Source organism: Morone saxatilis, unplaced genomic scaffold (genome assembly GCF_004916995.1).
Source record: "Morone saxatilis isolate NCDOM2014 unplaced genomic scaffold, NCSU_SB_2.0 Contig23, whole genome shotgun sequence".
In the NCBI taxonomy this organism is placed as follows: Eukaryota; Metazoa; Chordata; class Actinopteri; family Moronidae; genus Morone; species Morone saxatilis.
Window position 1 is genome coordinate 13,405,855 of NW_023339796.1, and position 24,965 is coordinate 13,430,819.

The 24,965-nt window shown below is 42.1% G+C and overlaps 1 protein-coding gene across 1 annotated transcript in view; it reads left to right on the top strand.

Annotated features, from left to right (window-relative positions):
• LOC118334507 (ephrin type-B receptor 1-B-like) overlaps positions 1–24,965 on the top strand; it is a gene marked incomplete in the record, with an annotated part of 144,761 nt that overhangs the window by 63,649 nt on the left and 56,147 nt on the right. The window contains 1 exon segment of the mRNA XM_035670429.1: positions 21,991–22,146. Within this exon segment, the coding sequence (XP_035526322.1) occupies positions 21,991–22,146 (156 nt within the window).

Below are 24,965 nucleotides of genomic sequence, written 5' to 3' on the forward strand. Positions count from 1 at the left end.
GTGTGTGTGTGTGTGTATTGCCTGGTGTCAGTTGGGCAGAGAGAACATGTAGAGTTGTTGTGCTCTGTAACGATGATGCCAGCATGCCATCCTCATTACCAGCTCCCCAGCTCCCACACAAGCCATTTGGGTATCCCTCTCTCTCTCTCTTCCTCTCCCTCTTTCTCTCTTTCTCTCTCCCCTCTCCCCCTTGGCTATGTAAGCAATCTGCTAAATATTTTATCACCTCCCTGTTAAATCGAGCGGAGGCACTCCAAATAGCACCCCACTACCTCCACCAACGCAAAGCTTGTCTTGTGTGTGTGTCCTGCTTAAGTCAAGTTTCTAAGAAAGACCGATTGGATGGTTTTAGTGGACCCTCTCATGGTCGTTGTCGTGGTCTCCAGCTGAGAATCACCTTGATTAGCTTTGTTTCACATCCATCTCTCTGTTTTTTTTTTAATAGTCTGATATAATCATTGATCACTTTAATGTTGCTTGTATTCTCATACATGAAGTGATTAAAACTCCCCAGTAAGCTAATTATTCTGACGTTTAAACTCTTACAAGTGAATGATGTGGCAGGAATTGCTTCAGAGTAAACAGGGCTAAATTACATACTATGAAGAGCAATTCAAAAGTTTAGACTGCTTGTTCCTTATTTTGCTATTCACGCTTTTTCCTTTGGGGAACAAAATTTTCTATGAGCTGATAAATGCCTGCCTGGAGTCTATAAAGCTGGCAGTCTTATTTTATGAGGCCCTCTCCTATATTTTGTCTTCTTTTGTAATTGGTTAACCATGCTCAAAGCTTATTGCTTCTCTTTTTTGTAACCTCAGTGGGCCATTCCTATGCAAAGCACATAGCTGCTCAGAGTCTCCACGCCTGCATGGACTTTGAGACTGGGTTGAGGACAGAGGATAGTAAAAGCATTGGAAGGGAGGGAGCATTGTTTCAGCTATTGATTTTTGTGAAGATGTGAATTGGATACTAGTGAAATAAGATGATAAGAAACATAATTGCTAATATTATTATCCATAATATTTTCTGATTTAACTATTCATGGAACTCGTATCCCATCCATCCTTATAATGTAATGCACAGCCCATGATTATGTATTTATTTAGTCAGGTTTTTCTGTAAATCCCTCACCAGAGCAGTCCTATAGGCCTACATGGCAATATGAATCTTCTCATATTTTCTCCCACCGATAGGCTCCAGCGGGCTTTTGACACACTGGCACATTAATATTACAAATATTCAAATAACTTTATTTAACATTCTGCAGGCTGACAGTGGCAGCGGGAGATTCACAGCCCATTGAGCAAGTGCGCTTCCCTGGGCTAAGTGCCGATTCATCATGGCTGCCTTACTCCTGTCTAATGGCTGCCATCATGGGGCACGAGCACACACGCGCAGACACACACATTTGGTCTTCCATGTGTGCATTTTTAAAATGTAGTGTTCGAGGCACATTATTAACCCTAGCCTAAAACCTCATAAACCCAAATATATACCCCTACAGAGTTCATTGTCAGGGATACCAACCAGCTTTCTCATTCCTCTGTATTAGAGAGATTGGAGAATCTAAGCGAAATAACACAATAATTCTTTCAAAGCATACCCGAAACACATACAACCACTGAGTCTCTCCAGACATTTTCATTTGTTTAGAGCTTTAAAGTTTGGCAATGGAGGCTACTTAGTGTAAACTTTCAGTTTTACAGTTTTTGGCTCCACTGAGGCTTTGATTACTTCTTTATTTGTCTTGTCTGAGTGTAAAGGATCTGGCAGACAGGACCCACAAAGGCCCGGTAAGCTATTAGAGCCAATTCCAGCCCATTTGGCCTTGTCTACTTCCGTTCCACAGAGTTTACTTCATTTGCAGAGAAGCATCCATGTGTACTCACCAGCACACACGCTCCAAACACACACACACACACACACACAACAAGATCTACTAAGTCACCTTGAAGCCCAATTAAGTAAGCGTCTGACTCTTCCTGTTCCTATTAGTCCTATGGCAGTGAGGACCAGTGTGATGAAGACAAAAATGGAGTAGTGGGAGGAAGAGACAGAGAAAAGCTGTAAGAAAGAGCAGAGAGTGAAAGACTTCTTGTTTCCATGGTTCTCAATGGGCTGAATAGAAGGATGGCCGAGAGCAGCGGTGAAAGAGTGTGACCCAAACAAAGACTCTTTGAATTTAAGGTCCAAACAGAGTGTTTGTAATGACCCCAAACACAGATGCGCTGCTCTCACTGCAACGACAGAGTCGGCCCCTAATAATGCAAGGGGAATTCAGAGATTTTGTCCACACATAATGGAAATACCCACCACACACAGAGCTGTTCTTATCCCCCATGGAGCGACACATACTCCGAGTTCTATTATTTTTCACTCTTTCTGTCTTTCCTTTTAGCTGCGTTTTTTTTTTGTCTGGTTCTCTAACCTTCAGTCCCTTTCAGGCCATGTATTTGGTCACTGGGCTTTTATTTCTTAGCCTTTCATTGTCATCTCTCACTTGGTCTTTCCCTTAGTTGCTGCACAGGAACTTTTTCACGAAGGCCCCACTTTGACCCGACATCTCTTCCAATCTTACTCTCCAAATCCTTTTCAGTTTTCTTACTCTACTTCAGTCTCAGTCATGATTTCAGTCCCTATGTCTACTCCTCTCCTCAGTCAGTGATGGACACTGGATGTTGAGGCCAGTGAGAGACACAGGGACGCAGGGAGACAAAGGACCTCTAACATTCAGCAGATGGCTGGGGCTCCGCTTAATTTGCCTATGTCACCCTCACTGGCAAAACACAAAAGCCCAGCACTAGGGCCTCCACTTCACCCCCTCACTCCAACTGTGACCCCAATCAATCAAATCCCTCACCTTATGCTTTTAAGTTATGATTGCACATTTAAGAACAAAATAAAGACATCATCAATAGTGCTGTGGAAAACTGTCTGTTTCTGTCTCACGAGGGACCAAAACTTAAATGTCAAGAGAAACAGAACATACAAAACTGTCTTCTCTCTCCATGTACTTTTCTGTTCTCTTCACCCCTTCCTTTTTTCTCTGCTTTCCCCCCTCTGGAGTAAGCTCCAGTAGATAATGAGGAGATGTGTTGAGCCTCTCCACAGACACCCCCCTCACACACACACATTGTTGAAAGAGTACAAACACTACCCTCTCTCCATTGCCCCCATTTGTTGATTCTCCTTCTCCCTCATCACTGTCCATCAATATTCACTGTTCCGCTAATAACACAGCCAAGTCTGTTTGGTTTGACGGCAGAGGGACACATTTCAATTCTAGGAAATTGTCTCATCCCTTCCTGGGGGTTATCAGCAGCAGGATGATGGATGTGGATTAGTCAAGGTTATGTTGTGGAACTTGCAGACTGACGATCTAATTAGAATTGAATTGCAATTATAGTAAGGCCAATATACCTCTGTTTATTCCACATGCAGTGAGAAGTAGTTTACAAAGCAACAAAGAAAAATGTGGTGGCCTATCAGGCTGGAACAAGGTCCACATTTTCTATTACTGGAGCAGATTAAAGCGTCGGTTCTCCCCATTTATAAAAAAGCATATTTCCTCAACTACCTCCAGTGGTATCTAGTCATTTAGACTTGCAAATCATTTTGGTTTTGTTTGACCAGTTTTGAGATATCCTTCTTTGGAATTGTTCCATCTTCCAGTCCCTCATAGATTCTATTTTTTGAAAATGAAAGCTGTTGAAAGTAATTTTTATTGAGTAATAATGAAATTGATTTTTAAAGACCACAAACAAAAATCCCGTTCTTTTGTATTGAGGTGGCAGCAGAAATTTCAGACTGATCAAAGCCTTGGCAAATGAAACCCAAACTATCTGTCTAGCTGTAAGAAGAGAAAATACGTGGTTTGTAATTTGTTTGATAAATGGACCTTTTAGTCAGTACATAATTTAACGCTTCAAGAGTGTGAATTTGTTTTCTCAGGCTGTTTCCAGGGGTCTCAAAGCTTGTGCTTATAACGGTAGTTGAGAGAGCATATAGATTACAGTTGCCGTAGATGGACTGATTAAACCTGCCCGGCATACAGTCAGCATTGTGAGATTGAGTTTTTGCAAAGCAAATCCTGTAAGCTAAAAATCCATCTCTCCATGCTTTGGGTTGATTCTGTCAATCCGCATGGGTGCTTGAAATCAATTCAAAGCTCAAAATCTTTGGACTTTAGGTCAAAGCTTGTAAGATGTTTGCTCTCTTTTGTGGGAAGCCTGCACGCAAATGCACAAATCCACACACACAAACATGAACACATGTACACACACACACAATTTCCATCACCTCAAGATGAACTTTGCATGTCCAATTTCATAACTTAATCGTGTTTGCCTTAATTCCTGCACACTTGAAGCAAACAGCATTACAGTTCCACTTTAAGTGCTCCCTAAGTATCTCTGATTGAACATACGTGAATAATTATGTCTGTGTAATCTATGTTATGACACTATGCATTATCCTAGACCAGCTTGGCTCCCTATAACTGGGCAGGTCATATCAAACACAACCTCAAAACCTTTACCATATGCAATTATCCAGTAATTAGACAACTCCCATAATCCACATTGCACTATGTCATTGTGCGCGTTTAATTGCATGTTTTCGTTGACAGTAAACACAGCGTGCACTGTTTAGGGTCAAGGCATGTGGTTCTGCAGAAACCAGAGGAAACGTCTCTTTTCAGACTGACAGACAGGAAGAGCCTATGAAGCTCAATCTGGCAGACACATCTCTGTGACAAATTATTGATCTTGGCTTTGTTGTCACTCCTCATGCCAAGGGCCCCCTGCTATGGCTGTCTTCCGAAAACGCCCACTGGAGAAGACATTGTGTGAATATTGAATCTTGAAAGCAAGATGCAAGGAGGAGTGTGTGTCTATCTATATGTGTGTGCGTGTGTTGGGGAGGCAATGTGAAAAAAGGAGAAAGAGGGCGACTTCGTAATCCTCTCTTTGAGCACTTTGTGCTTTGTGCTCCATTTGTTTACTGAGTTCCCACACTGGCTGGGGGGCTGCAGCTTTTCTCCCAGACCAGAATTAGCATAGCCAGACTTGTAGTCAGATCTGTATTTCTATGTATGTGTGTGTGTGTGCAGTTTAGATGAGGTTAGAGCTTAGCATATCCTCATCAGTTGGGGCAACTCGACTTTAATGAAATCTTCAAAGCATGTGTGGTTTTATATAGTCCAATCAAGCCTGCTAACCTCTCAGTCTCCTTTTGGCTGCATTTTGTAATGAAAACCCATCACACACCCATCATGCTTTCAATGCGTGATGAGTCGGAACACAGTCTGTGTCAACAGGTTGAGTGCTGCCTACGTGTTGCAGTGGACGGTATGTCTTGTTAGGAGGTATTGGACTGATTGCATTTTTTAAGTGCCATAGTTCACAGAGACAGTGTAAAATCAAAAAAAGGAAGATGAGATCAAAAAATGACACTGTTATTTTGTACATCTGTTTCAAATTTGCATTCTAAGCAATCAAAACTTTCAAATCAAAAAACAAATTTCAGGCCTGACTAATTAAATCAGCAGCATCAACAGACTTGTTTAGACTTCAATGTGCTCTGTGCTCAAAGATGTAACCTTTGCACACATTGTTGCAGTCACTTGAATAACTTGAAACCCAATTCAAACAATACATGAAATCTGATGACTGACTAAAACATTGTGCTACCTATTATAGCGATAGCCCTTATCTCTGGTACACTGCATGTGCTTGTTCTCCTCTGCTTTGGAGGAGACTAAACATTTTTTACAGACACAGATTAGAATCATTGTCAATGGAATTTAGGCTATTTAGTGCCTCACAAACTAATGGATATGCATTATTCTATTAGATATAGGTGTGTCACCAGTGTCCTCTTCCTTCATAAATGTCTCTCTTATATTTTGAACACATCAAAGTCCGTTTTGGGGTGTGGTAAATTTGCTGTGTTGTATTTGTGGAAAGTTGTATAAAGCCTTTGGTGACTTCAGAGGGAGCTTTGCAAAATCTGATGAATTGGTGTGGGCTAAAGACTACAAATAAAAATAAAAGATGAAAATAAATCTGGGGGTGTGAAGGTATAAAAACATTTAGTTTACCATACCTCCTCTCCTTGAGGTTAGTGGCTTGAGCCTATATTAGGTGTTACTAGCATAGCATATGTCCCACAGAATTCTAGAAATGTTGACTCGGCGATCGAGTTGTTGGTAATGTTGGCGCTGGTTATGCTGCATAGATTTTGATCATTTTTAAAGAACTGTCAATTGTAAGTCTGAAAGTGCTATGGGAATGTAATGAAAAATCGGTGGAGTACCCTTTTAAAAGCAATTGATTTTTGCACAATCGAGCAATCTGCCCTTGGTTTCCACCTGTGTTGCTTGGATTAGATGCTTTTAAAAACAGGATGTTATGTTCCTTGAAGCTGATTGGCAGTTATCCCCAAGGCACATTTTGCAGTTAACAATAATGTCCTAATAATCCTCAACCAATTCAAGACACCTTGGACAACACCCCTTCAACAGGAAGTAATTCACCCACCACAAGGCTCATCTGTAATTGGTGACTAATATGGAAGGAGACACCTTTATAGATAACCCTCTAACACTGTTTTGTCATGTCTATACACAGTGCTAACAAATACAAAAAATCGTCTGAAAGAGCAGAGATGTTATCTTAGTGCCGGGCCAGTATTACTGTAGTGCTAGGCCAGACTGCACAGTGGTATGCTTCTCAAAGAGAATGATATCTGATTAGTCCAAGTCCGAATAGAGGCAGAAGCTGACAAACAAATGGATTTGCTGTGTCTAGAATGTTCTCTGGGGGAGCTGGATAGGCTGAGATACAGAGACACTGCCTTTGTGTTGGAGCCAGTGCGAAGCATAATAAGACCCTTTGGGGAATGAACCAAACACAGAGTGATAGGGACACAAAGGCACACATGCTCATACACTCAGTCAATTTCACAATATCTCTGCTTCTCTCTCCTTCTCTCTTGTTCCCCCTACCTATCTTTCTCTCTTACTCCCCTATAAACTGACCTTTATATTACTGGCTACTGTGGTTGGCCTATCATTATGTGTTTTGGCTTTGCAGGTCTGTTGAGTTTCTTAACTCTCGCCAAGTTTATGGTGTCAGCCAAGTGTCATGTCATACTCCCACAAACAGGACTCCCAGCTGCCTTTTTAGAAGGACTTTTTTTGTGTGTGCATGTGTACGTGCACATACGCGGATGTGCGCAGTGCGTACAGGCGTGTCTGGGTGTGCTTCACACCCATCACGGCATGAATGGGCCCGCAAATCCCGTTTCCTCCCTCCCTTGTTTCCTCTCTCTATCTCATCTTTCTGCCTCTTTATATCCCTCTCTACCACAGTCCTCCTTCTCTCGTGTTCTGCTAGGAGAGCAGTCATAGAGGGAGTGCGACAATAGAGGTATTAACCAAATGTATACTGAGCTTGCCTGACTTGCACAGTCAATGTGAGGCTTTTACACTCCTAATGCCTTATGAATAGGGTTGCTACTGCCTGAGAAAGGCCTCTGCGAGCACTTGGAGTGAGGGGCCTTTTTTCTGGCTCTCGTGACCTTAGTCTGCATCGCCTGTGCCGGCCCGTCTCAGAGCACACAGTTCTTCATTTTCATAAGCGCTTAATCTGGATTGGAAGCTTCCCCATTGTGGAAATTATTTGAGAATGGGACCTCGGCCAGAAAAAAGGGCTTGCCTTTGGCTCAAGCTGGGGCCCTCTTAGCCCTGTCCCTCCCTTCCCATTCTTCCATACAGAACCCCCTACCAGGAGGGAGCTAATTGTTGTATGGAGAGGAAGAGTGATGGGGTGTTGCGTGGATGTCTTGCTTAACACTGCCCCCAGTGGAATATAAATGAGCTGAAGAGGAAGATGAATACAGACTTGGGAGACAGCTATAGGAGAAGAGCAGAAGAGTTATCAAAAAAAAAACAAGATTCATCCACCTCTTGCAGTGTATTTATCATTTGATCCAGGTCAGAACAGATTCTGTGATGCCGGCTGATAGTAAAGTTTGGTTTTATTCCTCTAGGTTACAGTGCCTAAGACTTTGGAGCTGGAATGTGTAACAAACTCAGAGTGAAGCTTTGAAGTGTAATGCTGTTGCCCTGGGCTACTTAGCTCCAGGGTCAAATGAGATTACACCCTTGATCTGCGTTAGTACCTTCTGATCTGAAGGATTGCAACGTAGAGGTGTGTGTGTATATATGTGTGTGCCACGCAAGGCATGTGTCTGTATCATTGTTATAGAAAGAGTCTTTATGTGTAAACTGGTTTACATATCTATGGCATGTGCGTCTAACTCAAAAGAACTGTAAGCCCTTACAATGTGTCTCTACATAGTATGTGTGTGTGTGTGTGTGTGTGTGTGTGTGTTTGTGTATGATGCACCATATAGTAGTGTTTGTACATGGTCTTCCCCATACAAAAAGGGGTTGTTAAATAATTAGTAATGTTGTTGGCCTGATCTTAGTCCTCTGTTGGTGTGTCTCTCAAGCTGCTCAGGCTATTCTCTCTATCCCTCCCTTTCTCTCTGACTCTATCTCTCTCTCCCTCTGTTTCTCTCTCTCTGCTCACTGCTCCGGAACACCTTAATCCAGTGTGAAAGCAATTGGCTCTCTCAGATCTAATCAATAGAGGGCCAGGGCAGCGAGCCAGGGGGAACATCTCTGGCCCCTGCTCAGCTACAATCAATTTAGAACCATTGATTCAGTGATTGAAATACAAAGAGCAGACGCGCTGGACCGTACAGGTGCTTTAGTGTTTGGGTGTGCCAACATGTTATATATCTCCCTGTGTGAGTGTTTCTCTATATTTATGTGTGTTTGTGTGTGTTGTGTTTGTGTGTGGTGGTTGTGTTGTGTGTGCGTGTGTGTGCATGTGTCTGGGTGTGTGTGTGCAAATTTCTTCATGTGTGTGTATATGGATAGTATGATTTATTTTCGAGCCATCTGTAGTAAAGTGGGAATGGCATTTAATCTAGCACCTCTGAGAGGGAGCCAAGAAAAAAAAAATCACTCCTAATCCAATATGTCCTACCCAGGGAAGGTGTGTTTTGGAAGTTGTATGTGCGTCTGTTATGTTGGCCTGTGCATTTGTGCGCACCCAAGGGTTTCCTACTAACCACGTGCCAGCCTAGATGTGTACACCCCATGTATTGGTGCATGCGGAGTTTAGATGGGCCCTTGTATAACATTTGCATGCAAAATATATGAATACTTGATGACAACAAGAATGTGTGCATGACTGTTGACATGTGAGAACACGCATGACATCTACAAAGATGTGTCTGACTATTCTCTTCTATGCTTTGCATGGATGTGTATTCGTGCATATATGATGTCACTACATATCATATTTATTTGACCCTGTTTATGCAGTTATGCACTGACATGTGCATACATCCGTGAGTGTATTTATTAGTGCAATTTGCTGCTATGAATGTACAGGGTTGTGGCGCATACTGTATGGGTCCCTGGGTCATTGCATAGAGTAGCATTGCATCAGTAAATGCAGCATTCAACATTTGTCTTGAGACTGCTGTCTGTATAGCAACTGTACGGCATGTGTGTATATAACATGCACCTTTACTTGTGTGGTTAAGATAGCTAAATGAATAGTAATGCCAATGTACCAATGTCCCAGCTTACACTTGTTTTATTTTGTATGCTTAAATTTGTATTACTATGGCAATAGTAGAAGTCTGAGGGGGAAATAGGATTGTTGCCACTAAAGCTATAAAGTTAAAACGTATGAAACTGAACCTGAAATCCTATCCACTATGAGATAAGTAATTTTGTCACATTTGTTGTCACACACAGCATGTTAATGGCTTTCTGCCATTTATACAGTTAATCCAGTTTCCCAGTTGATTGTGCTGTATTTCCCCTGTAATTCTCTGCTGGACAAAGTGCAGATGTCTTTCATGAAATCCACAATGTCACAAAGACCTAATGAGGATGTCATACACACTTCAAAGCAAGCTACACACGCACACGAATACTTACTTACGGTTTTATGAGATTGGGTTTGTCAGTTCAGTACATGCCCCCTTTTTAGTCCTCAGTATTGGCTGGTAATATAGATTTATTTGTGCTCATTTATATGATATTTATATAATTTATAGGATTATAGTTACCACAAACCATCAGTATGAACCAATGCTAAACGTTTCTTCCACCTTCTACTCTTTACTGATGTCCAATCTCCACTCTCGATCTGAAGGAATGACTTCCGGTCTCCATCAATGCAACAGTGCGTGAAGATGTTCAAGTGGTGTAAGGATGTCCCACGTGTCCCACACTCCCTTTTAGGCACACACACACAAAACACACATGCAGTAACACGCAATGGGCATATGTTTGCCACTTTCATACCTCAGTGTGTATTGACTAAGGCTGCTTGATAAAGGTCAGCGCTGTCCAGATTTGGACAGGTGGGGTGTGGGCTACAGTTCACACACACCGCGTCTGTGTGATAGTACGCGTCTGTTTGTTTGGAAGGGAATACAGCTTTCTGATAAGGTTGTGTGGAGGTCATGCAGATGTAAATATGACATGAATATTGATGTGCTCTGGGCCCGGATACCTTTGGAGGATTTCATGGCTGCAGGTGCATTGCATGCCAGAGAATGGGGTCAACCTCTGCTCATTCACGCTATGCAACAGAATGTTTGATGAACACATCCGTTTGTCTTTTTAGCAGAATATATTTCCAAGCACGTCATTCATCCATTGAGTTTTACTGGTCATGCCTGGGCCTGATGTCAACAGAATAGTCGTTTTTGTATGTATGAAAGCACACCCATTCTGAACTGTGAATGGAGCTGACTACATTGGGCAGGGCAGTTGCTTAGTCCTTTTAAACAGCATTTATTATCTAGTCTTTTTTATTCCCTGTTGCCTATTGTCAGCTTTAGAAATAATAGCTTCGCCGTCACTTAGTATGCAATGAGAAATGGATGCTTTGCACAACGCACATATTGTGGGACTATGCCACCAACAATTTGAGTGACAAGATGCACTCCTGAGTGCTTTCTCACTTTGTTTTGCTCTCACTTTCCCACTTCTCTGTGTCTCCCTTTCTCACACTCTATTTCCCTGATCCCGGTCACTTTTCCTCTCCCACGCTTCACACATAATTTGTGTCTTCTCTTTTGATGCAGAGCATTTTATCATTATTTCCCATTAGGCATAATAGCAGCAGGGGTGATGAACAGTGGATATGCTAGTACAGCTGGGGAAACATCTCGCTGGTGAATGCACAATTGTATTTTTGCTGTAGCTGTTTTTGTGATAGTTGATGTCATCACCATCCCAGGGTGCAGTGCTGCTCCTAATGACCTCTCCATCACTGTGTTACTCTCGCAACCCATCCTTTCATCCGTTATTCAACCTCACCTATCTTGTCCTGTCATCAGTGATGCGGTCTACGGCCCAATAGTCAGCTCTAAGCTCACCATTGAATTTCAAAAAGCCAGACTCGTGTTTTTCCTCCCCTTTCCTTTCTTGTCATCCACTTCCAAATCCACTCTGCCGCTAACCTCTGGCCTCCTACTGTGTCTGTGACAGCCTCTTTGCCACGTGTAAAAATGTCAGCATCAGCATGACAGTGTGAGGATGCTTACTAGTGGGTTATAGGTCAGAGACATGTCGCTGCACTCGGACTATGTTGAAATGGTTTTGGGGATGGAAATGGCCTCCTGTGATTACACTCCCTGAGATCATCAGAGGGAAGAGCAAGCCGTGTTCAGCTGTGTGATTTTGCCATGGGTGCTTGTCTTTGCCAGAATATTTTGGTGTAAACATTGTGTTATGTACGCTCAATTAGGAATCAAATTAGGGAATGGTAAACAGTGAAGGGACCTTCGTTTTCCAGTTGTTTTATCATTCTACTCCTCTGCTACCTTCAAATGTGCATAATTACTCATCCCCCTGTACAGGCCTCTACACTCATTAGCAGGGCCTCAACCCTGAGCCAAGGGGCTGGGTATTTTAGGATACATGGGTATTTGAAGCTATTGTTAAGCTTTGCTAGAACAATTCTCAAAGCACTTTAACTTTAAATGGGCTGGTAAGGAATTATATGTTTTTAAGATAAGGGCTTTTCAGCTAGATAAGGATTGCGTAGTTACCAGTGTTTTAGCCTCACATTTTTCTTTTTCATCTCTTTTGTTTAATTAAAATGTAAATGTTTACATTTAAATAAAATAAAGAAATCTAGTTTAAATTCTTTAAAGTTTTTAAGCTCTTTTCCAAGTGCTCTGTGCTTGACATTATCATTTCATCTAGTTAAAATAATTAAAGTGGTATATAGATATGTATATAACAGTTTACAACTTGATTTTAATATTGTATTAACGCTGGGTGGGGGAATATTCAAACGTCAAAGATCTCACAGCTGTTTTAAGGCCCTTTGCTGATGCTTTCATGAATAAATAGATTACTGGGCTTATGATAATTAATTACAAGCAAACTGCTATAACAGTTTGTGGTATTTCCTTATGAAAAATATTTCACCATTTGTGTAATATGTATGTAATTCAAGTAATGTTAGCTCCTCCTTAGAGTATTATCTTCCCATGTATCCTAAAACACAATCTTACTGCAGTCTTGCTGCAGCATAAACACACAGGCTTCATACCAACTCACCTGACTCATTGTTTGGGTGATGTAATGGCGACAGATTTGTAGATACCAGCAGGTACTGTGCAGCTATCACTGTTTAGACTTCACTGCTTTTGGAATGCAAAATAGGACAACTGGGACAAATATACATTTAAGGACATATTTTAAACATATACATACAAGATGAATGAATTAAATGTTTTTCTCCCTTGATTACAGTTCATGGGATCAAAACAAGCATTTAGTAAACAAATCAATTAATGGGACAGATCTTACTGACTGAGGTAGCGAAACTGTCAAAATCATTGTTACTCTATTACCACACCAGAGAGTGACTCCTATTACATTGTTGCATGAAAAGGGCATTTTATATTCAATCAATATCACAGGCACATTGCTTTAATGCTGAGCGACTTTGCTGTAAGCCTGAGCTCTACAGAGATATTGTACATACAAATGCAAAATGCATCTAAAATTACAGTTAACTGATAATTTTCTTTACATTCATTAACAGCAACATATATCATTTGTTTTGTAGTCAACTGCTACTCGCAGCTACTTAATTATATTTACCAGCGCTTTGTTTATATTATTAGTGGAACAAGGTTTTTTAAAATCAAATAAAACAATTAAATTTAAATTATATAAAAACAACAACATAGCCTATCACGAAGCTGATTGTTCTCTTTGATCATAAATAGCAAAAATCTAATTTACATGAAGAGATGTCTTTTCACAACACTTACCTGAACCATCTATACTTTTCCTTTGTTGTTTTCTATAATGACTGCCACACATTATTGTGGCTGCTCTGAACCATATGTGCTGTGCATCTTGCAGTGCTGTATCACTACCAGGTACATCTATGGCTGTAAACTCATAGCTTTGACACTGCCGCCTGAATCTTTGTTCACGTCCACTTTCATTTTCAATTACACACTGTGTGAAGAAATAACAAAAACTAAAAATCTAATTTGGCACCAGAGCATATGCATTATGTATCAGGCAAAGCTACACGGGTAAAGGGTCCCTGTGTTGCCAAATGATTGGATTGGCTGATAAAAGTCCAACTTGATTTGATCACTTCTTTGTGTTTCTGTATTTTTTCCCGTTTCTAATTCTGTACAGAAGGCAAAGGTACATTCCTATATGAGAATTCGTTCCCAGCATAATGATTTATCGTTTACAATCTACAGTTTCTCATCAGGTGGAGCTTTGCTCATGACAGAACTATGAGCGGTGAAAAAAAGGTTTGGCCATAAATGTAATAGACAGTGTTGAGCAGTGTAACAGCAAAGGAGCAAAAAGAGCAAGAGTGGGCATCTTTGGCTAACTGCTATAGATTAATTGATCTAGCCATGAAGTTAATGAGCTAGATCCTTTTTAAAAGAGACAAGTGCTGAGACAGAGGAAGCTAATGGTCTCTCACAACTTGGAGTGGTAAGAAAGAGAAAGCTATTTATCTTGGAACATATACTTTATTCACCGTGCGACAGAATCGCAAGGTAATTGACGGGGCCTGTAACTGCTGATTTCATTGCCTCATTCTGATCATCCTTCTTTGCAAGTCATGATCCACAGACAATTCGGCACAGGACACAACAACGGATCCCTGATTGTAAACTCCAGATAGCTGAAGAGCCATGTTCTGTGAAAGTGTTGACAAACAGGGATTTAATTTGACAGTAAAGTTTGTGAATATACTTACGCCATCACATTAATGTGTCTAAATTGGTAATGTATGAGGCTTTTGTGATTTGAGTTTGCTATCTGAGTGGAGTTAGATTGATCAAATCAGTATTACAATCATACTGCAATCAAACACTGACAATAAAATGCTCCTTGCTCACATGACTTCCCTTGACTGATTTCACCCCTCATCAAGTAACTCTCCATCTCTCTCTGTCTTGCCTCTCCCCCTTTTTGTCTCTGTTAGTTGGCAGTGGGCAATGAGCCTGGTCAGTCCCCTGTTAGGTTCTGATTACAGTGTAGATTGTAGTGCAAGCACATGTTACTGCCTGCTGAGCAGCGATATGTTTCGGAGGGCAGTTTTCTCTACTACCTTGCCAGCCAGGGATGGATTGGCACAGTGGAGTTTCCTGGAATACCAATGCCTCCTCATCTTCTCTATCTCTTTCCCCTGCTCCTCTTTGACCACTCCTCTATCTAAAAGATACGCTCAGTGCCTTGGCACATAGCTGCATCTTCCTGGAAATAAAAATTGACCTGAGCCAATGTGCCATGCGCGATACAGAGCAGCCAACTGCCAACGCAACACTCGGTTATGATGAGTCTGTGTGGAGCTGAGAGATTATATAGCTCTCCTGATCTGTATCATGCTCATATAATGCACGCACGTCCATACACAGCCTTACATGGACATGCAGACACACAACTCATGCATGCGCTTTCAGTAAGCCAGATTTCCCAGTCGGCTGGTCTGTCATTGGCCGGCTGTTCAAAGGGAAAGTGTGGGCCAAAAAAATACTGGCTGTGAGGTTACCATGGTAACAGCCTGCCCAGGGGCGTGGGCTGTCTGCTAAATTGTGCGCTGGTTTGTTAAGGCTCACACACACTCACACATGCACGCACACACACACACCTTAATTTTAACAGAATGTGTCTTCCTACATTCATTGTCTAGCAGACACCTGCTCTGTTCATTAGCATTAGCAGTCAGACTGTTGGATTTCACATCCTTATGTGAAGCAAACAGATTATTTTGGAGATATCACACACAGGCCTATTTATTTTTCTCTAGCTGGACACTCATATTCTAGCTATTCCACTGCTGCACTGCCCTCTATTGAATCTAATCAGACATGATTTTCTTTCTACAAACATACTCACATGGAAGTGTACGGTGCCGAGCTGATATTATTTACCAAATATTAGCACATTAATGGGTGTCAGAAATTGATCATAGGAAACATTTTTTTTTAATTTCTTCTCCCTTTTCTCCTTCTTACGTGTTCTTTAATGCCTTTCTCTTCTGAAGACTACACAGCAGTATAGCAGTGTGTGGAGTTTCAAAGGTAGCCTAATTGGAGGATATATCAGCTTTCTCAAGGGGGTTTAAGTATTGTTCACTGGGGTTTCTGCAGCGTCAGACATTGCTGTATTAGCTAGTTGAGAGGACAGGTATGTCAAGATGAGTGGTGTTTGGTGAAGAGGACTAAGGCAGCAGAAAGTTTAGAGGTGTTGTATGTGTGTGAGTTTGTGTATATGTGGGTGGTTGTGGGTGTGGGTGTGGGTGTGGGTGTAGGTGCGTGTTTCAGCTTGGAAGAGAGGCTCTGACAGGGCCAGAATGGACAGATGATTAATGATCGGGGGGAGTGTTCTGTGGGAGGAACTCTTCAGCACCGCAGCTCTTAACAAAAGCAGACGAGGTATGCTCCAAGCCTGCACTCTTTCAACCTATCCCTTTATTCCTGAGAAAAGCTCCCGGGCCCTCTTTTATCCCGCCTCACATTCTCTCTTTCTGCGAGATTAGAAGGTGATGACAAGGAGTAGTGAAGACTAACGTTGACCAGACTCGCCTAGTGATGTCACCACTGTGAACCGTGGATGCCTTCAAGTAGGGAAGAAATGACCGCAATTGTGAGAAGTCGCATACATTTTCAACCCAGATCTTGGACCGAAATGTTTTTCATGAGTCCCTGTTGACACGTGTTGGCAGTTTATGAGAAATATGCAAAATTGTTCTTGAATCAGTTTCTGTGAATGAATAAATCATAACCCTAAAAGGCAGTTTACCCCGACTTTTAATATCCTGCGGGCATTTTCTGATGATTCTGACAAGGCTTTGTTTCGAGCCATGCTTTGTCTCAAATAATTGTATTGTGTTTTTCAATGACCTTGTGGAGAAATGGAACACCTGGGTTGGAAAAGCAGCTCATTACGTAGATTGTGGCTGGAAAATGAACAATGACAGAAGAGTAAGACTGAATACCAATAGGCTGCTGCACTGATTGCCTTTTTGTTTTAAGATGTTGGCTGTCCTGCCACGTTCTGTGTCCGCTCTGTCAAGCAAACATGTTTGTTTCAACACTCAACGGATTTTCTCTCATTTATCACATAAGCAAATCTATACATGCGTGCACTTAGCATGTTAGCAGCCTCTTGTGGTTTGAGTGGTAGAGAGCTGTCTTTCTGAGTGACTGAGCAACAGAATAGTGAAATAAGGGTCAACTGGGGTCTTGACCTGATCATAAGCCTGTCTGTATGAGTGTTTGTGAGTCTGGGGGTGTATGCATGACTCCAAAGCCTGTTAAGACTGTGATCCATCTCATGTGATGGATGAGGGCCAGGGTTAAGGGTGGATTGGGGGGCCAAGAGTTGTACTTATTGGTCATTGAGACTAACTCACAACTTGCGCCCTTCCGTGGGTCACACACCCAATCTGCACAAAACCTCAGACAAGCAGAGTGAGTATTTTTAAGCTGAAACTGTTTTTGAATGTATTCTTGAAGTTTTTTTGTTCCAGAAGACTGTGTATATATTTTGGGGGAAAAATACGTGGCTTTCTTTAGGCAAGTGTTTTATAAAAAGAAAATGTCTTCACATGAGTCATAACTTAAATGTGCTTAACTTGGGTGCTAGCAGTTAATATTGGAGTGCTGGAGAAATTGTACCTATCCACATCAAATGCTGCATATATGTTTGACTGTATCTTTCGACAACTTGCTGCCAAGCCATTTCTGGTGGTTGAAAGCTCATACATACTTGATGCCAAAGCAAAAGCCAAGGGAGGACTTAGTGTACTATAACATTGATTGGGTTTGAGTATAGGCAAGCCATTTCCAAACCCATCTAATCCTTTGCATCGGCTTGCTGCAACCCGTAACTGTATATTTCCATTTTATCACACACACACACCTGGTAATGCTGGCATAACAAGCTAGTGTAATTCTTACTACACTGCCTCCATAAATTCCATGTCTCCAATTACCTAAGATTTTGATGGACTATATACATCCTGCAACTGCACGTTCTAAACTCTTGCACCATATGTGACACTGTGCCAGTGTGCTTCCATGTATGATGTATTGCCTGCAATGTGCACTATATCATACGCTCAACATACACATTGTTTTGTCTATAACTTCTGAGCACTAACTCCCCGCTCTGCACATCAGCCATTGTTAAAGCTTGCTCACAGAGACTACCTCATATTGCTAATCTCCTCATGTGGCACTTGTCCTGGCCAATCAATACATCACTGTTGAGCAGAGAGAAGATCAAACTTTTCTCCAAATTAACTTGGGATTTGGAAATGTGTGTGTATACAAAGTTGGTCTACATGCTTGTCTTTGAGCTACATCCAGATTAAGATTGTTGTCATTATCAGTAAAAGAGGGAGAGTACCTGCTGGGAAGATGACTGACAGTGAAGAGATCATCATCTTGTCTCTCCCGGTCAGGCTTGCTGTGACATGAGGTCATCACAGTTAGACTGTGATGAGTAGCGAGCAGTGATCCACAGCTGCCATACCTCTGTCAACCCACTGCAGAGTGAGCTGGAGACAGAACGGGAGAAAGAGAGAAAGACAGCCAACCTTAACAAGGATTCAAACCTGTCAATCAAGGCAAGAAAGCAACAAGGGGAAGAAAGGTGGGAGAAGGGAAAGAGCAATTCATTACCGGTGGGACAGACAAAAAAGATGTGAGGGCAGAGAAGAAGTGAGAAGGAGAGAAGGGGAGAACAATGCAGAGAGAATCCTGTAGAGACCACTTGAAAGGGAGGAATGTTTTGTTTTTTGCATGGAGTCAGTTCAGTTGTGGGTTATTCTCCCACTGGGGAGACTAATTGCTTGTTGATCTAATGTTCTATCCCCTCCTGTCCCCCGAAAACCAACACATTTGATGAGTGATGGGTCTATGTGCTTTTTCTTTCTGCGGGACAGGAACTCCTGGCCTCCTCCAATCTAAATATTCACAAATCAGGAGAAAAGACTTTGGGCTCAGCTCCAAAATTCATGAAGCATAACGCTATGCAGCCCACTGCTGCCCGCCCTTAGAACGAGACCTCTGAGGGTTTGATAACATTGTTCAAATCACTTTCTCATTCTCTCTTTCTCTGTCTTCACCCATATTGGTTTCTTCCTCCCTCTCTCTGAGGCAGATCAGTGAGCAGCTAATTAATGAGTTTAATGCTAGTATTCATGCACATATTATGTGTCAATTAGCGAAAGAGCCTCAGCTCCAAGGTAGGAGTTATAATCTAGACGGACATTCATCCCGTGCTGGGTGTGAAGTGTTGCTGCCTGTTTGTTTTTGCCTGGCTGTCACTTATCTTCCCTCCTGTAATGCTGATTGCAGCGTCTTCAGTTGTCCAAGGAGAGGCATTAAATTATCTCAGGTTCTCTAGAACATATGCTAGTCAAGTGGCGGAAAATATGTCTGCACCATTTCATTTAATGGGGTCAGCAGTGGTTACATGTGTTACTCTGTAAATCAGTTCAGGAAATGTATTCTGGAGGTAAGGATAGCATTGATGCCAATACAGGAGTGTTTCTCAGGGTGTGTGTGTTTATTTGAGTGAGTGTGTACATGAGTATAAGAGTGTGTGTATATATACATTCTTGGGCTCACAAGTTTGCCTCGAGGCACTTTTGCTGCACAGCTATTGCAGACGGCTGATTCAGCACAGCCTCCCCTGCTCCTCTCTTCACTTTTGCCCATTTATGAGTGTCCATGCTAGCTACTCTCTATCTGTAAACACACAACCCGAAGGCAGAACCTGACGCACATATTCTGCTCACACCCCATTAAACACACACTGAACAACTTATTGTGATCCCTTTTCATAAGAGTCAGGGCAATAGATTTGAAGCTTGCGTGTGTGTGTGTGTGAGATGGCCATGTGCATGCGTGTGGTTCTTTGCTCACCCTGATGTATGAATTTTATACAGCAAAGATGATGACACATAAGTTCTCTCCCCCTCTCTTGCTGAAAATGAATTTTTGATCCGTGCTTTATCGTCTTGTAATCTCTGATATCTTTGGAAGTTATTGCTTTATAAAATGGCTCTGCAGCTGGTTTGTGCTTCCCCATATGGCCAGGGAGGATTTTTAAGAGTCTCAATGTTCTTGTATTGGAGGGAGGTTGATATTCTCACACATGACATCTGTGTATTACAAGTCAAGAGAGGTGGCAAACCTCCACTACCACACGCTGAAGTAGAAGCTCACACTCCCCTATAGAAACTTCATTACCTTTACTGTACTCTTGCAACCCTATACAACTCTTTATATTCCTCCATACATGCATCTTTAGTTTCAAGACAACTCTGGAGCATCCACAGCATAGCAATGTGTTTTGCTCACTGGGATGTCCTTGTGCATCACAGCTGCAATCTGCCTTACAGCTCCTAGGGTTGTTTTATAAGCTGTTTGTGGTTGTTGTAGTCTGGTTGTGTGTGTGTGTGAGAGAGAGATTGTGTGATGGTCTGGCTGTGTGTGGACAGTGTTGTGTGACCAGACATGAGGTCAGTCAGTTAGCCTCTGGTGAGTCTGTCAGCCTCCTCCAGGAGGAGATGGGAGAGCAGCTTGAGTTGTGTGTGTTCATGATGCCTCCTGTTTCTCCTTCACCTGCTTTCTTTCTTTATCTCTCTATCCTCCACTAATAGCCCATCAGAGAGGCAGGCTGAATGGTATGAATGGAAGACTCATAAAAACAGGAACCTGCCCTTTTTACAGTGAAATAAAGTAGACTCCAGCTTCCAAACCCAGCCTCTCAGTGAATTTTTAATGAAGCATAAAATGTTTTAATTAAATCTTAAAAGCCTGTTGACACAAAGGTCTAAAGGGTTTTTCTCACACACTGTAGCTACTGTGCTATGTTCTCCATTGTTTGACCCAGCAGTAAGGAGTAATGTGACCAACTCCTTGGTCATTATTGCTTTAAATAACTCTCCATTTACCAAGCTCTTCATAAATATTGGAATAGTGGGCTCTTAGTCAGATACAATAGAACCATTATGTGGTAAGCAAATTCAGTATTGATTGAACCGATTTCTTTTGCTTTTATCTGAAACACTTAACCAATGGCTCATCATTTTGTTTACCTGATAAAGTCTTGTAATTTAGCGCAGACCTTGCATGAAACATTTCATTCTTGATATATATCTTGGCTGCAGATTCTTTCTTTTTCCCTTTTACATACTGCCCGAAAACTGCTGTGACAGTTTCTGTGAGAAAAGGAATATAACTACATCACATTTTTCAGCCGCAGTCAAGCCTTTACAATCTTTTACTCAGGCAAATAGACGCAGCTGGAGAAACTGTAAGATGCTTGTCCCATTAAATTTATAACCCCTCCCCCTCTGGAGTGCAGCGGCACCACAGTTTCCTCCCCCATCTGTAAGCCTGCTAAAATATTAGACATTTATCATGGTTATTATAGTCAGTAAATCCTTCCACACAGCACAGAAACTCCACAGCTTTGTATTCTTTTGGGATATGAAGGTAAATGGATTAGGTTATTGCCTGGACTTAGGCGCAGTGATATCAGCCACAATAATCTTTGTCCTCCACCGTGGCCTTTAGAATTTAGGAGTCAAACACATCAAGCCAACCTCCACAAACCACCAATGACGTTGCCTCACGTTGCCACATGTCTTCTGTTAAATTTGTAAAATTTATACTTGAACGCACTGCAATTGCTACAGCTGATTGCCAGCTAACGACTGACAGGCCTGTATGTTCTCTGCCTCAGGGAGAAGATATAGTCGGCAGGCTGTATTCCTAATGTTGCAACTGGCACTATAGAAGTTTTTCTTTGCTTTTCATTTCTTTACTTTACACCAGTGTTGTCAGCTTGGTCTTTTGCTTGTGGAAGGAGAAAAGAAACAGTGGAGGTGAAAAATAACGGCGAACCCAGTAAAATTGCTACTTTGCTGTCAGACACTTCCTCAGCTGTTGATTTAACATGCTGAAATGGCAGAATATGTGCTGAAAATGGCCAACAAATGCCAATGGTTACCACCACAATGCAAACACTACCATTAATTTATCAAAGACGCTCAGTAATTGTCCAACAGCACCTAGATGAGAAGATTAATACCATTCTAATTTCGAGCTAGCCTAGCTCTGTCCAAAGGTAACAAAATCAACCCTCCCCAGAACCTCTAAAGCTCACTAATTAGCAAATTATATATCATTATTTTAATCCACACAAGAAGAATATTGTGAAAATGAAAAATAGTGGTGTTATTAGGGTTATCTGTGGGACTATTTGTAGTACGTAGGAAATCAGACCCAGATGCCTAGGTCATGTATTTGCTTGTGGATTTATTTATTTTTTTCCATTCATTGTCTGACATTGTTTTTCTGATCTTGCAGCCTGCCCTCCGGGAACTTTCAAGTCGACCCAGGGTCCAGGTCTGTGTCTACAGTGCCCTCCTAACAGCCGCTCCACAGCTGAGGCCGCCACCATCTGTGTGTGCCGCAATGGCTACTACCGTGGAGATGCTGATCAGCCGAATGAACCTTGCACTAGTGAGTATATTGTACATGACATGACATACACACCCTAACACTGTCACACACTTACATTCTTGTATGACAAGCACATGTAATATGCATATCTATGTATGCATTATCCATTTTAGTATAATAGTATGGGACATCAATACTTTATACACTGGCCATGCATATGAGCCACTATATTTTCATAACGACAGTGTAGAGATTTCTTTTTTCTATCTCATTCCTTCTGTCTCTTTCTTACTGTCATCAAACTGGCACATGTAGTAGCATTTAAATGAGCATGTATCCAGAGCCCGAGTTGTCTTCTCAGTCTGGTCATAATAATCACATTGCAGGGTTTCCATCATTGACGTCTCCATCACTGCGCCAATGAGCTTCCTCTTAGTTATCTCCCTCTCTCTGTCTCTCTTTCTTGCTGTTGTTCTGTCTTTCTGTCTGCTATCATCCCCTGCAGTCCTAATTACTCAGGCAGATGCTGCGAAGCTTCGACACTGTCCTACCGTTATCCGCTGGAGATCCAATAAGGCCTCTCACAGCATCAGAGTTATCTTAATATGATGTTAAAGCAATATGCTAAGCCTTCCTGCCGTCCCTGCTGACACACGGTTACACAGAAGGAGAGCACTGTTAGACCCCAAAAAGTTTGTTTACCTCTCCTCCTTCGCTGCCACTAGGGAGTGTCTTAATGGTTTGTTGTCCTACAACAGCAGACGTTGAAGCATTATTGGTGTGGTTATGTATTCATTTAGTGCTGATTTATTCACATAGACCTGGTTAATTGGCCTTAGCAATGGGCTCAGGACCACACTCCTTCCCTAATCGGTTAGCAGCTGCATAGTGTAGCCTTCACAGCTAAAACGTGTATTGAATGTGCTTCTTTTGCAATTTTTCCCTTTTTATAACTTTGAATTAAGTGCCTTAAAGCTACAGAGGAACCCCAATGCAGCATTGCTGTCTGTCTAACAGTTTGAACGCTTCCCAAGTGTAGCCATCCACACCTTTAGGCTTTGGATGTTCTCAACGGATGACACCCTACTTTCACCTTGAGCTTTCTCCGCCCTCCCATGATATACTACATAGCTCTCTGGTGAATTAGTGAACGCTCCATCAAGTATAGCATCTGCCTCTACCTTGAGGCCTTGAATTTTCCCCAAGCAATCTCCACAACAGCTCCCCAGTGGAGCTTCTTGAACAGATCCCCCTTGTTGGTGTTCAGTTTCCACATGCAGCCTGGGTTAATTTTTGTTCTGCTTTCAATCACACCACTTCCTTTCTGGTCTTATCTTCTCTGTCACTTTTGTTCTTTTTTCCTCCGCTTCACACTCTGATTTTCTGTCATGCTCAGTACAACTTCAATTGTCTAAATATCTTAACATTTAGGCAAGAATAATTTTGGTTTTTAATGATAACACACCCTAGGTACCCAGTTACATGTTCATAAGTTAAAAAAAAGAAAAAATTGCCCACTACTACAATCAAAATTATAGTACACTATGAAGTAAAATATTAATTACAAGAGAACGTATCCCGATTCTTTGAAAAATGCTTTTATGCCCCATGCATGCATTTAAAATATCCTACTGAGAATTTTGTTTTCAACCACTCCTTTTAACATTAACATCTAAAACCAACTTTAATTCCTCCTCAGTATGTGTTAACTTTTGCGACAGCCTATTGCATATTCAAAGCCTTCTCTGAAGGTAGAACCATACAGTAGCAGCAGAGCTTGATGCTCAGGGTGCCCTAGATCTCAGTAGGGGGGGCAGTAAGATCATCCCAGTAAGAATCTCTTTAATACTTCAGGTCCTGATAAGAGCACTGCTAGAGTAGCTTAAATCAGGCCAATCTGTAGCAGCAGAAGCTCTAGCTTTAGCGTTACTTGCCGGCGTCACAGGCGCGGGTCCCTGTGTGCTCCAGATCAGTCTGATTAGCTTGCAGATGGATTGTCCAGCGCTCGGCTCTGTCAGCGGGGGGCTCCACTCTATACGCCCCCCTCTTTTTCCCTTAGGGATATGCCAAGCCTGGGATGCACTTCAAACTACTCCTCCACCTCCTGCCCCTCCTTTATCCCAATCTTCTGTCTTGTGCTGACTCCAGCCTTGCCTGAGGGGAGGAACACCAAGTGTTCTGTCTCGCAGTGTGAAGCCCACTCCTCTCAGCTTGGCTTTCCAGCAGAGTACTCTTAGGGACAGTGGTTTGCATTGTGTGGCATCCCCTCTTGGTCCCTTCTTCAGGCTTGAGGCCCCAGTCTGACGTACACATACCTCCCCGTGGGTGTGTGCATGTGTGAAAAAGAATGAATGCGTACATGTGAGAATGGTGTGGTGGGGGAGGTCAGCCAGTTTCAGAATGCTGGGCCAGTAGGTTTCTCTCATTGTGTGAGTCAGAGGAGGGGAATGACAAGCTGAGTGGTAACTGAGGGGAGTCAGACGGTGAAACCAGCACTGATTGGTCCGTAGGGGAGAAAGGATGCAATGATGGAGCATCATGGTGTGAAGAATAGCGAAGAAGGGAAGGGAATGATGGGAGGGAAGGACTAGTGACAAAGATAGATAGAAAAAAAAATCCATTACCACAGTGGGAGGGATGTGACAAACTAAGAGTGGAATCTGTATATTTGAGGGTTTGGTCTGAATTTAGAAGAAATGATGGATTAAAAGACCTGTCTGTGTCTTATGAGAGAGTCCCAGTGAGACTCAATACGATGTTATGGCAAAAACATGCTGTATGTGCATGTTTACATCTTGGAAACCACCACTGCCAGCCACCAATCAATTCACAAGGAAAATCTTTGGAATGTAATTGGATGAACATAAATATAGGGTTAG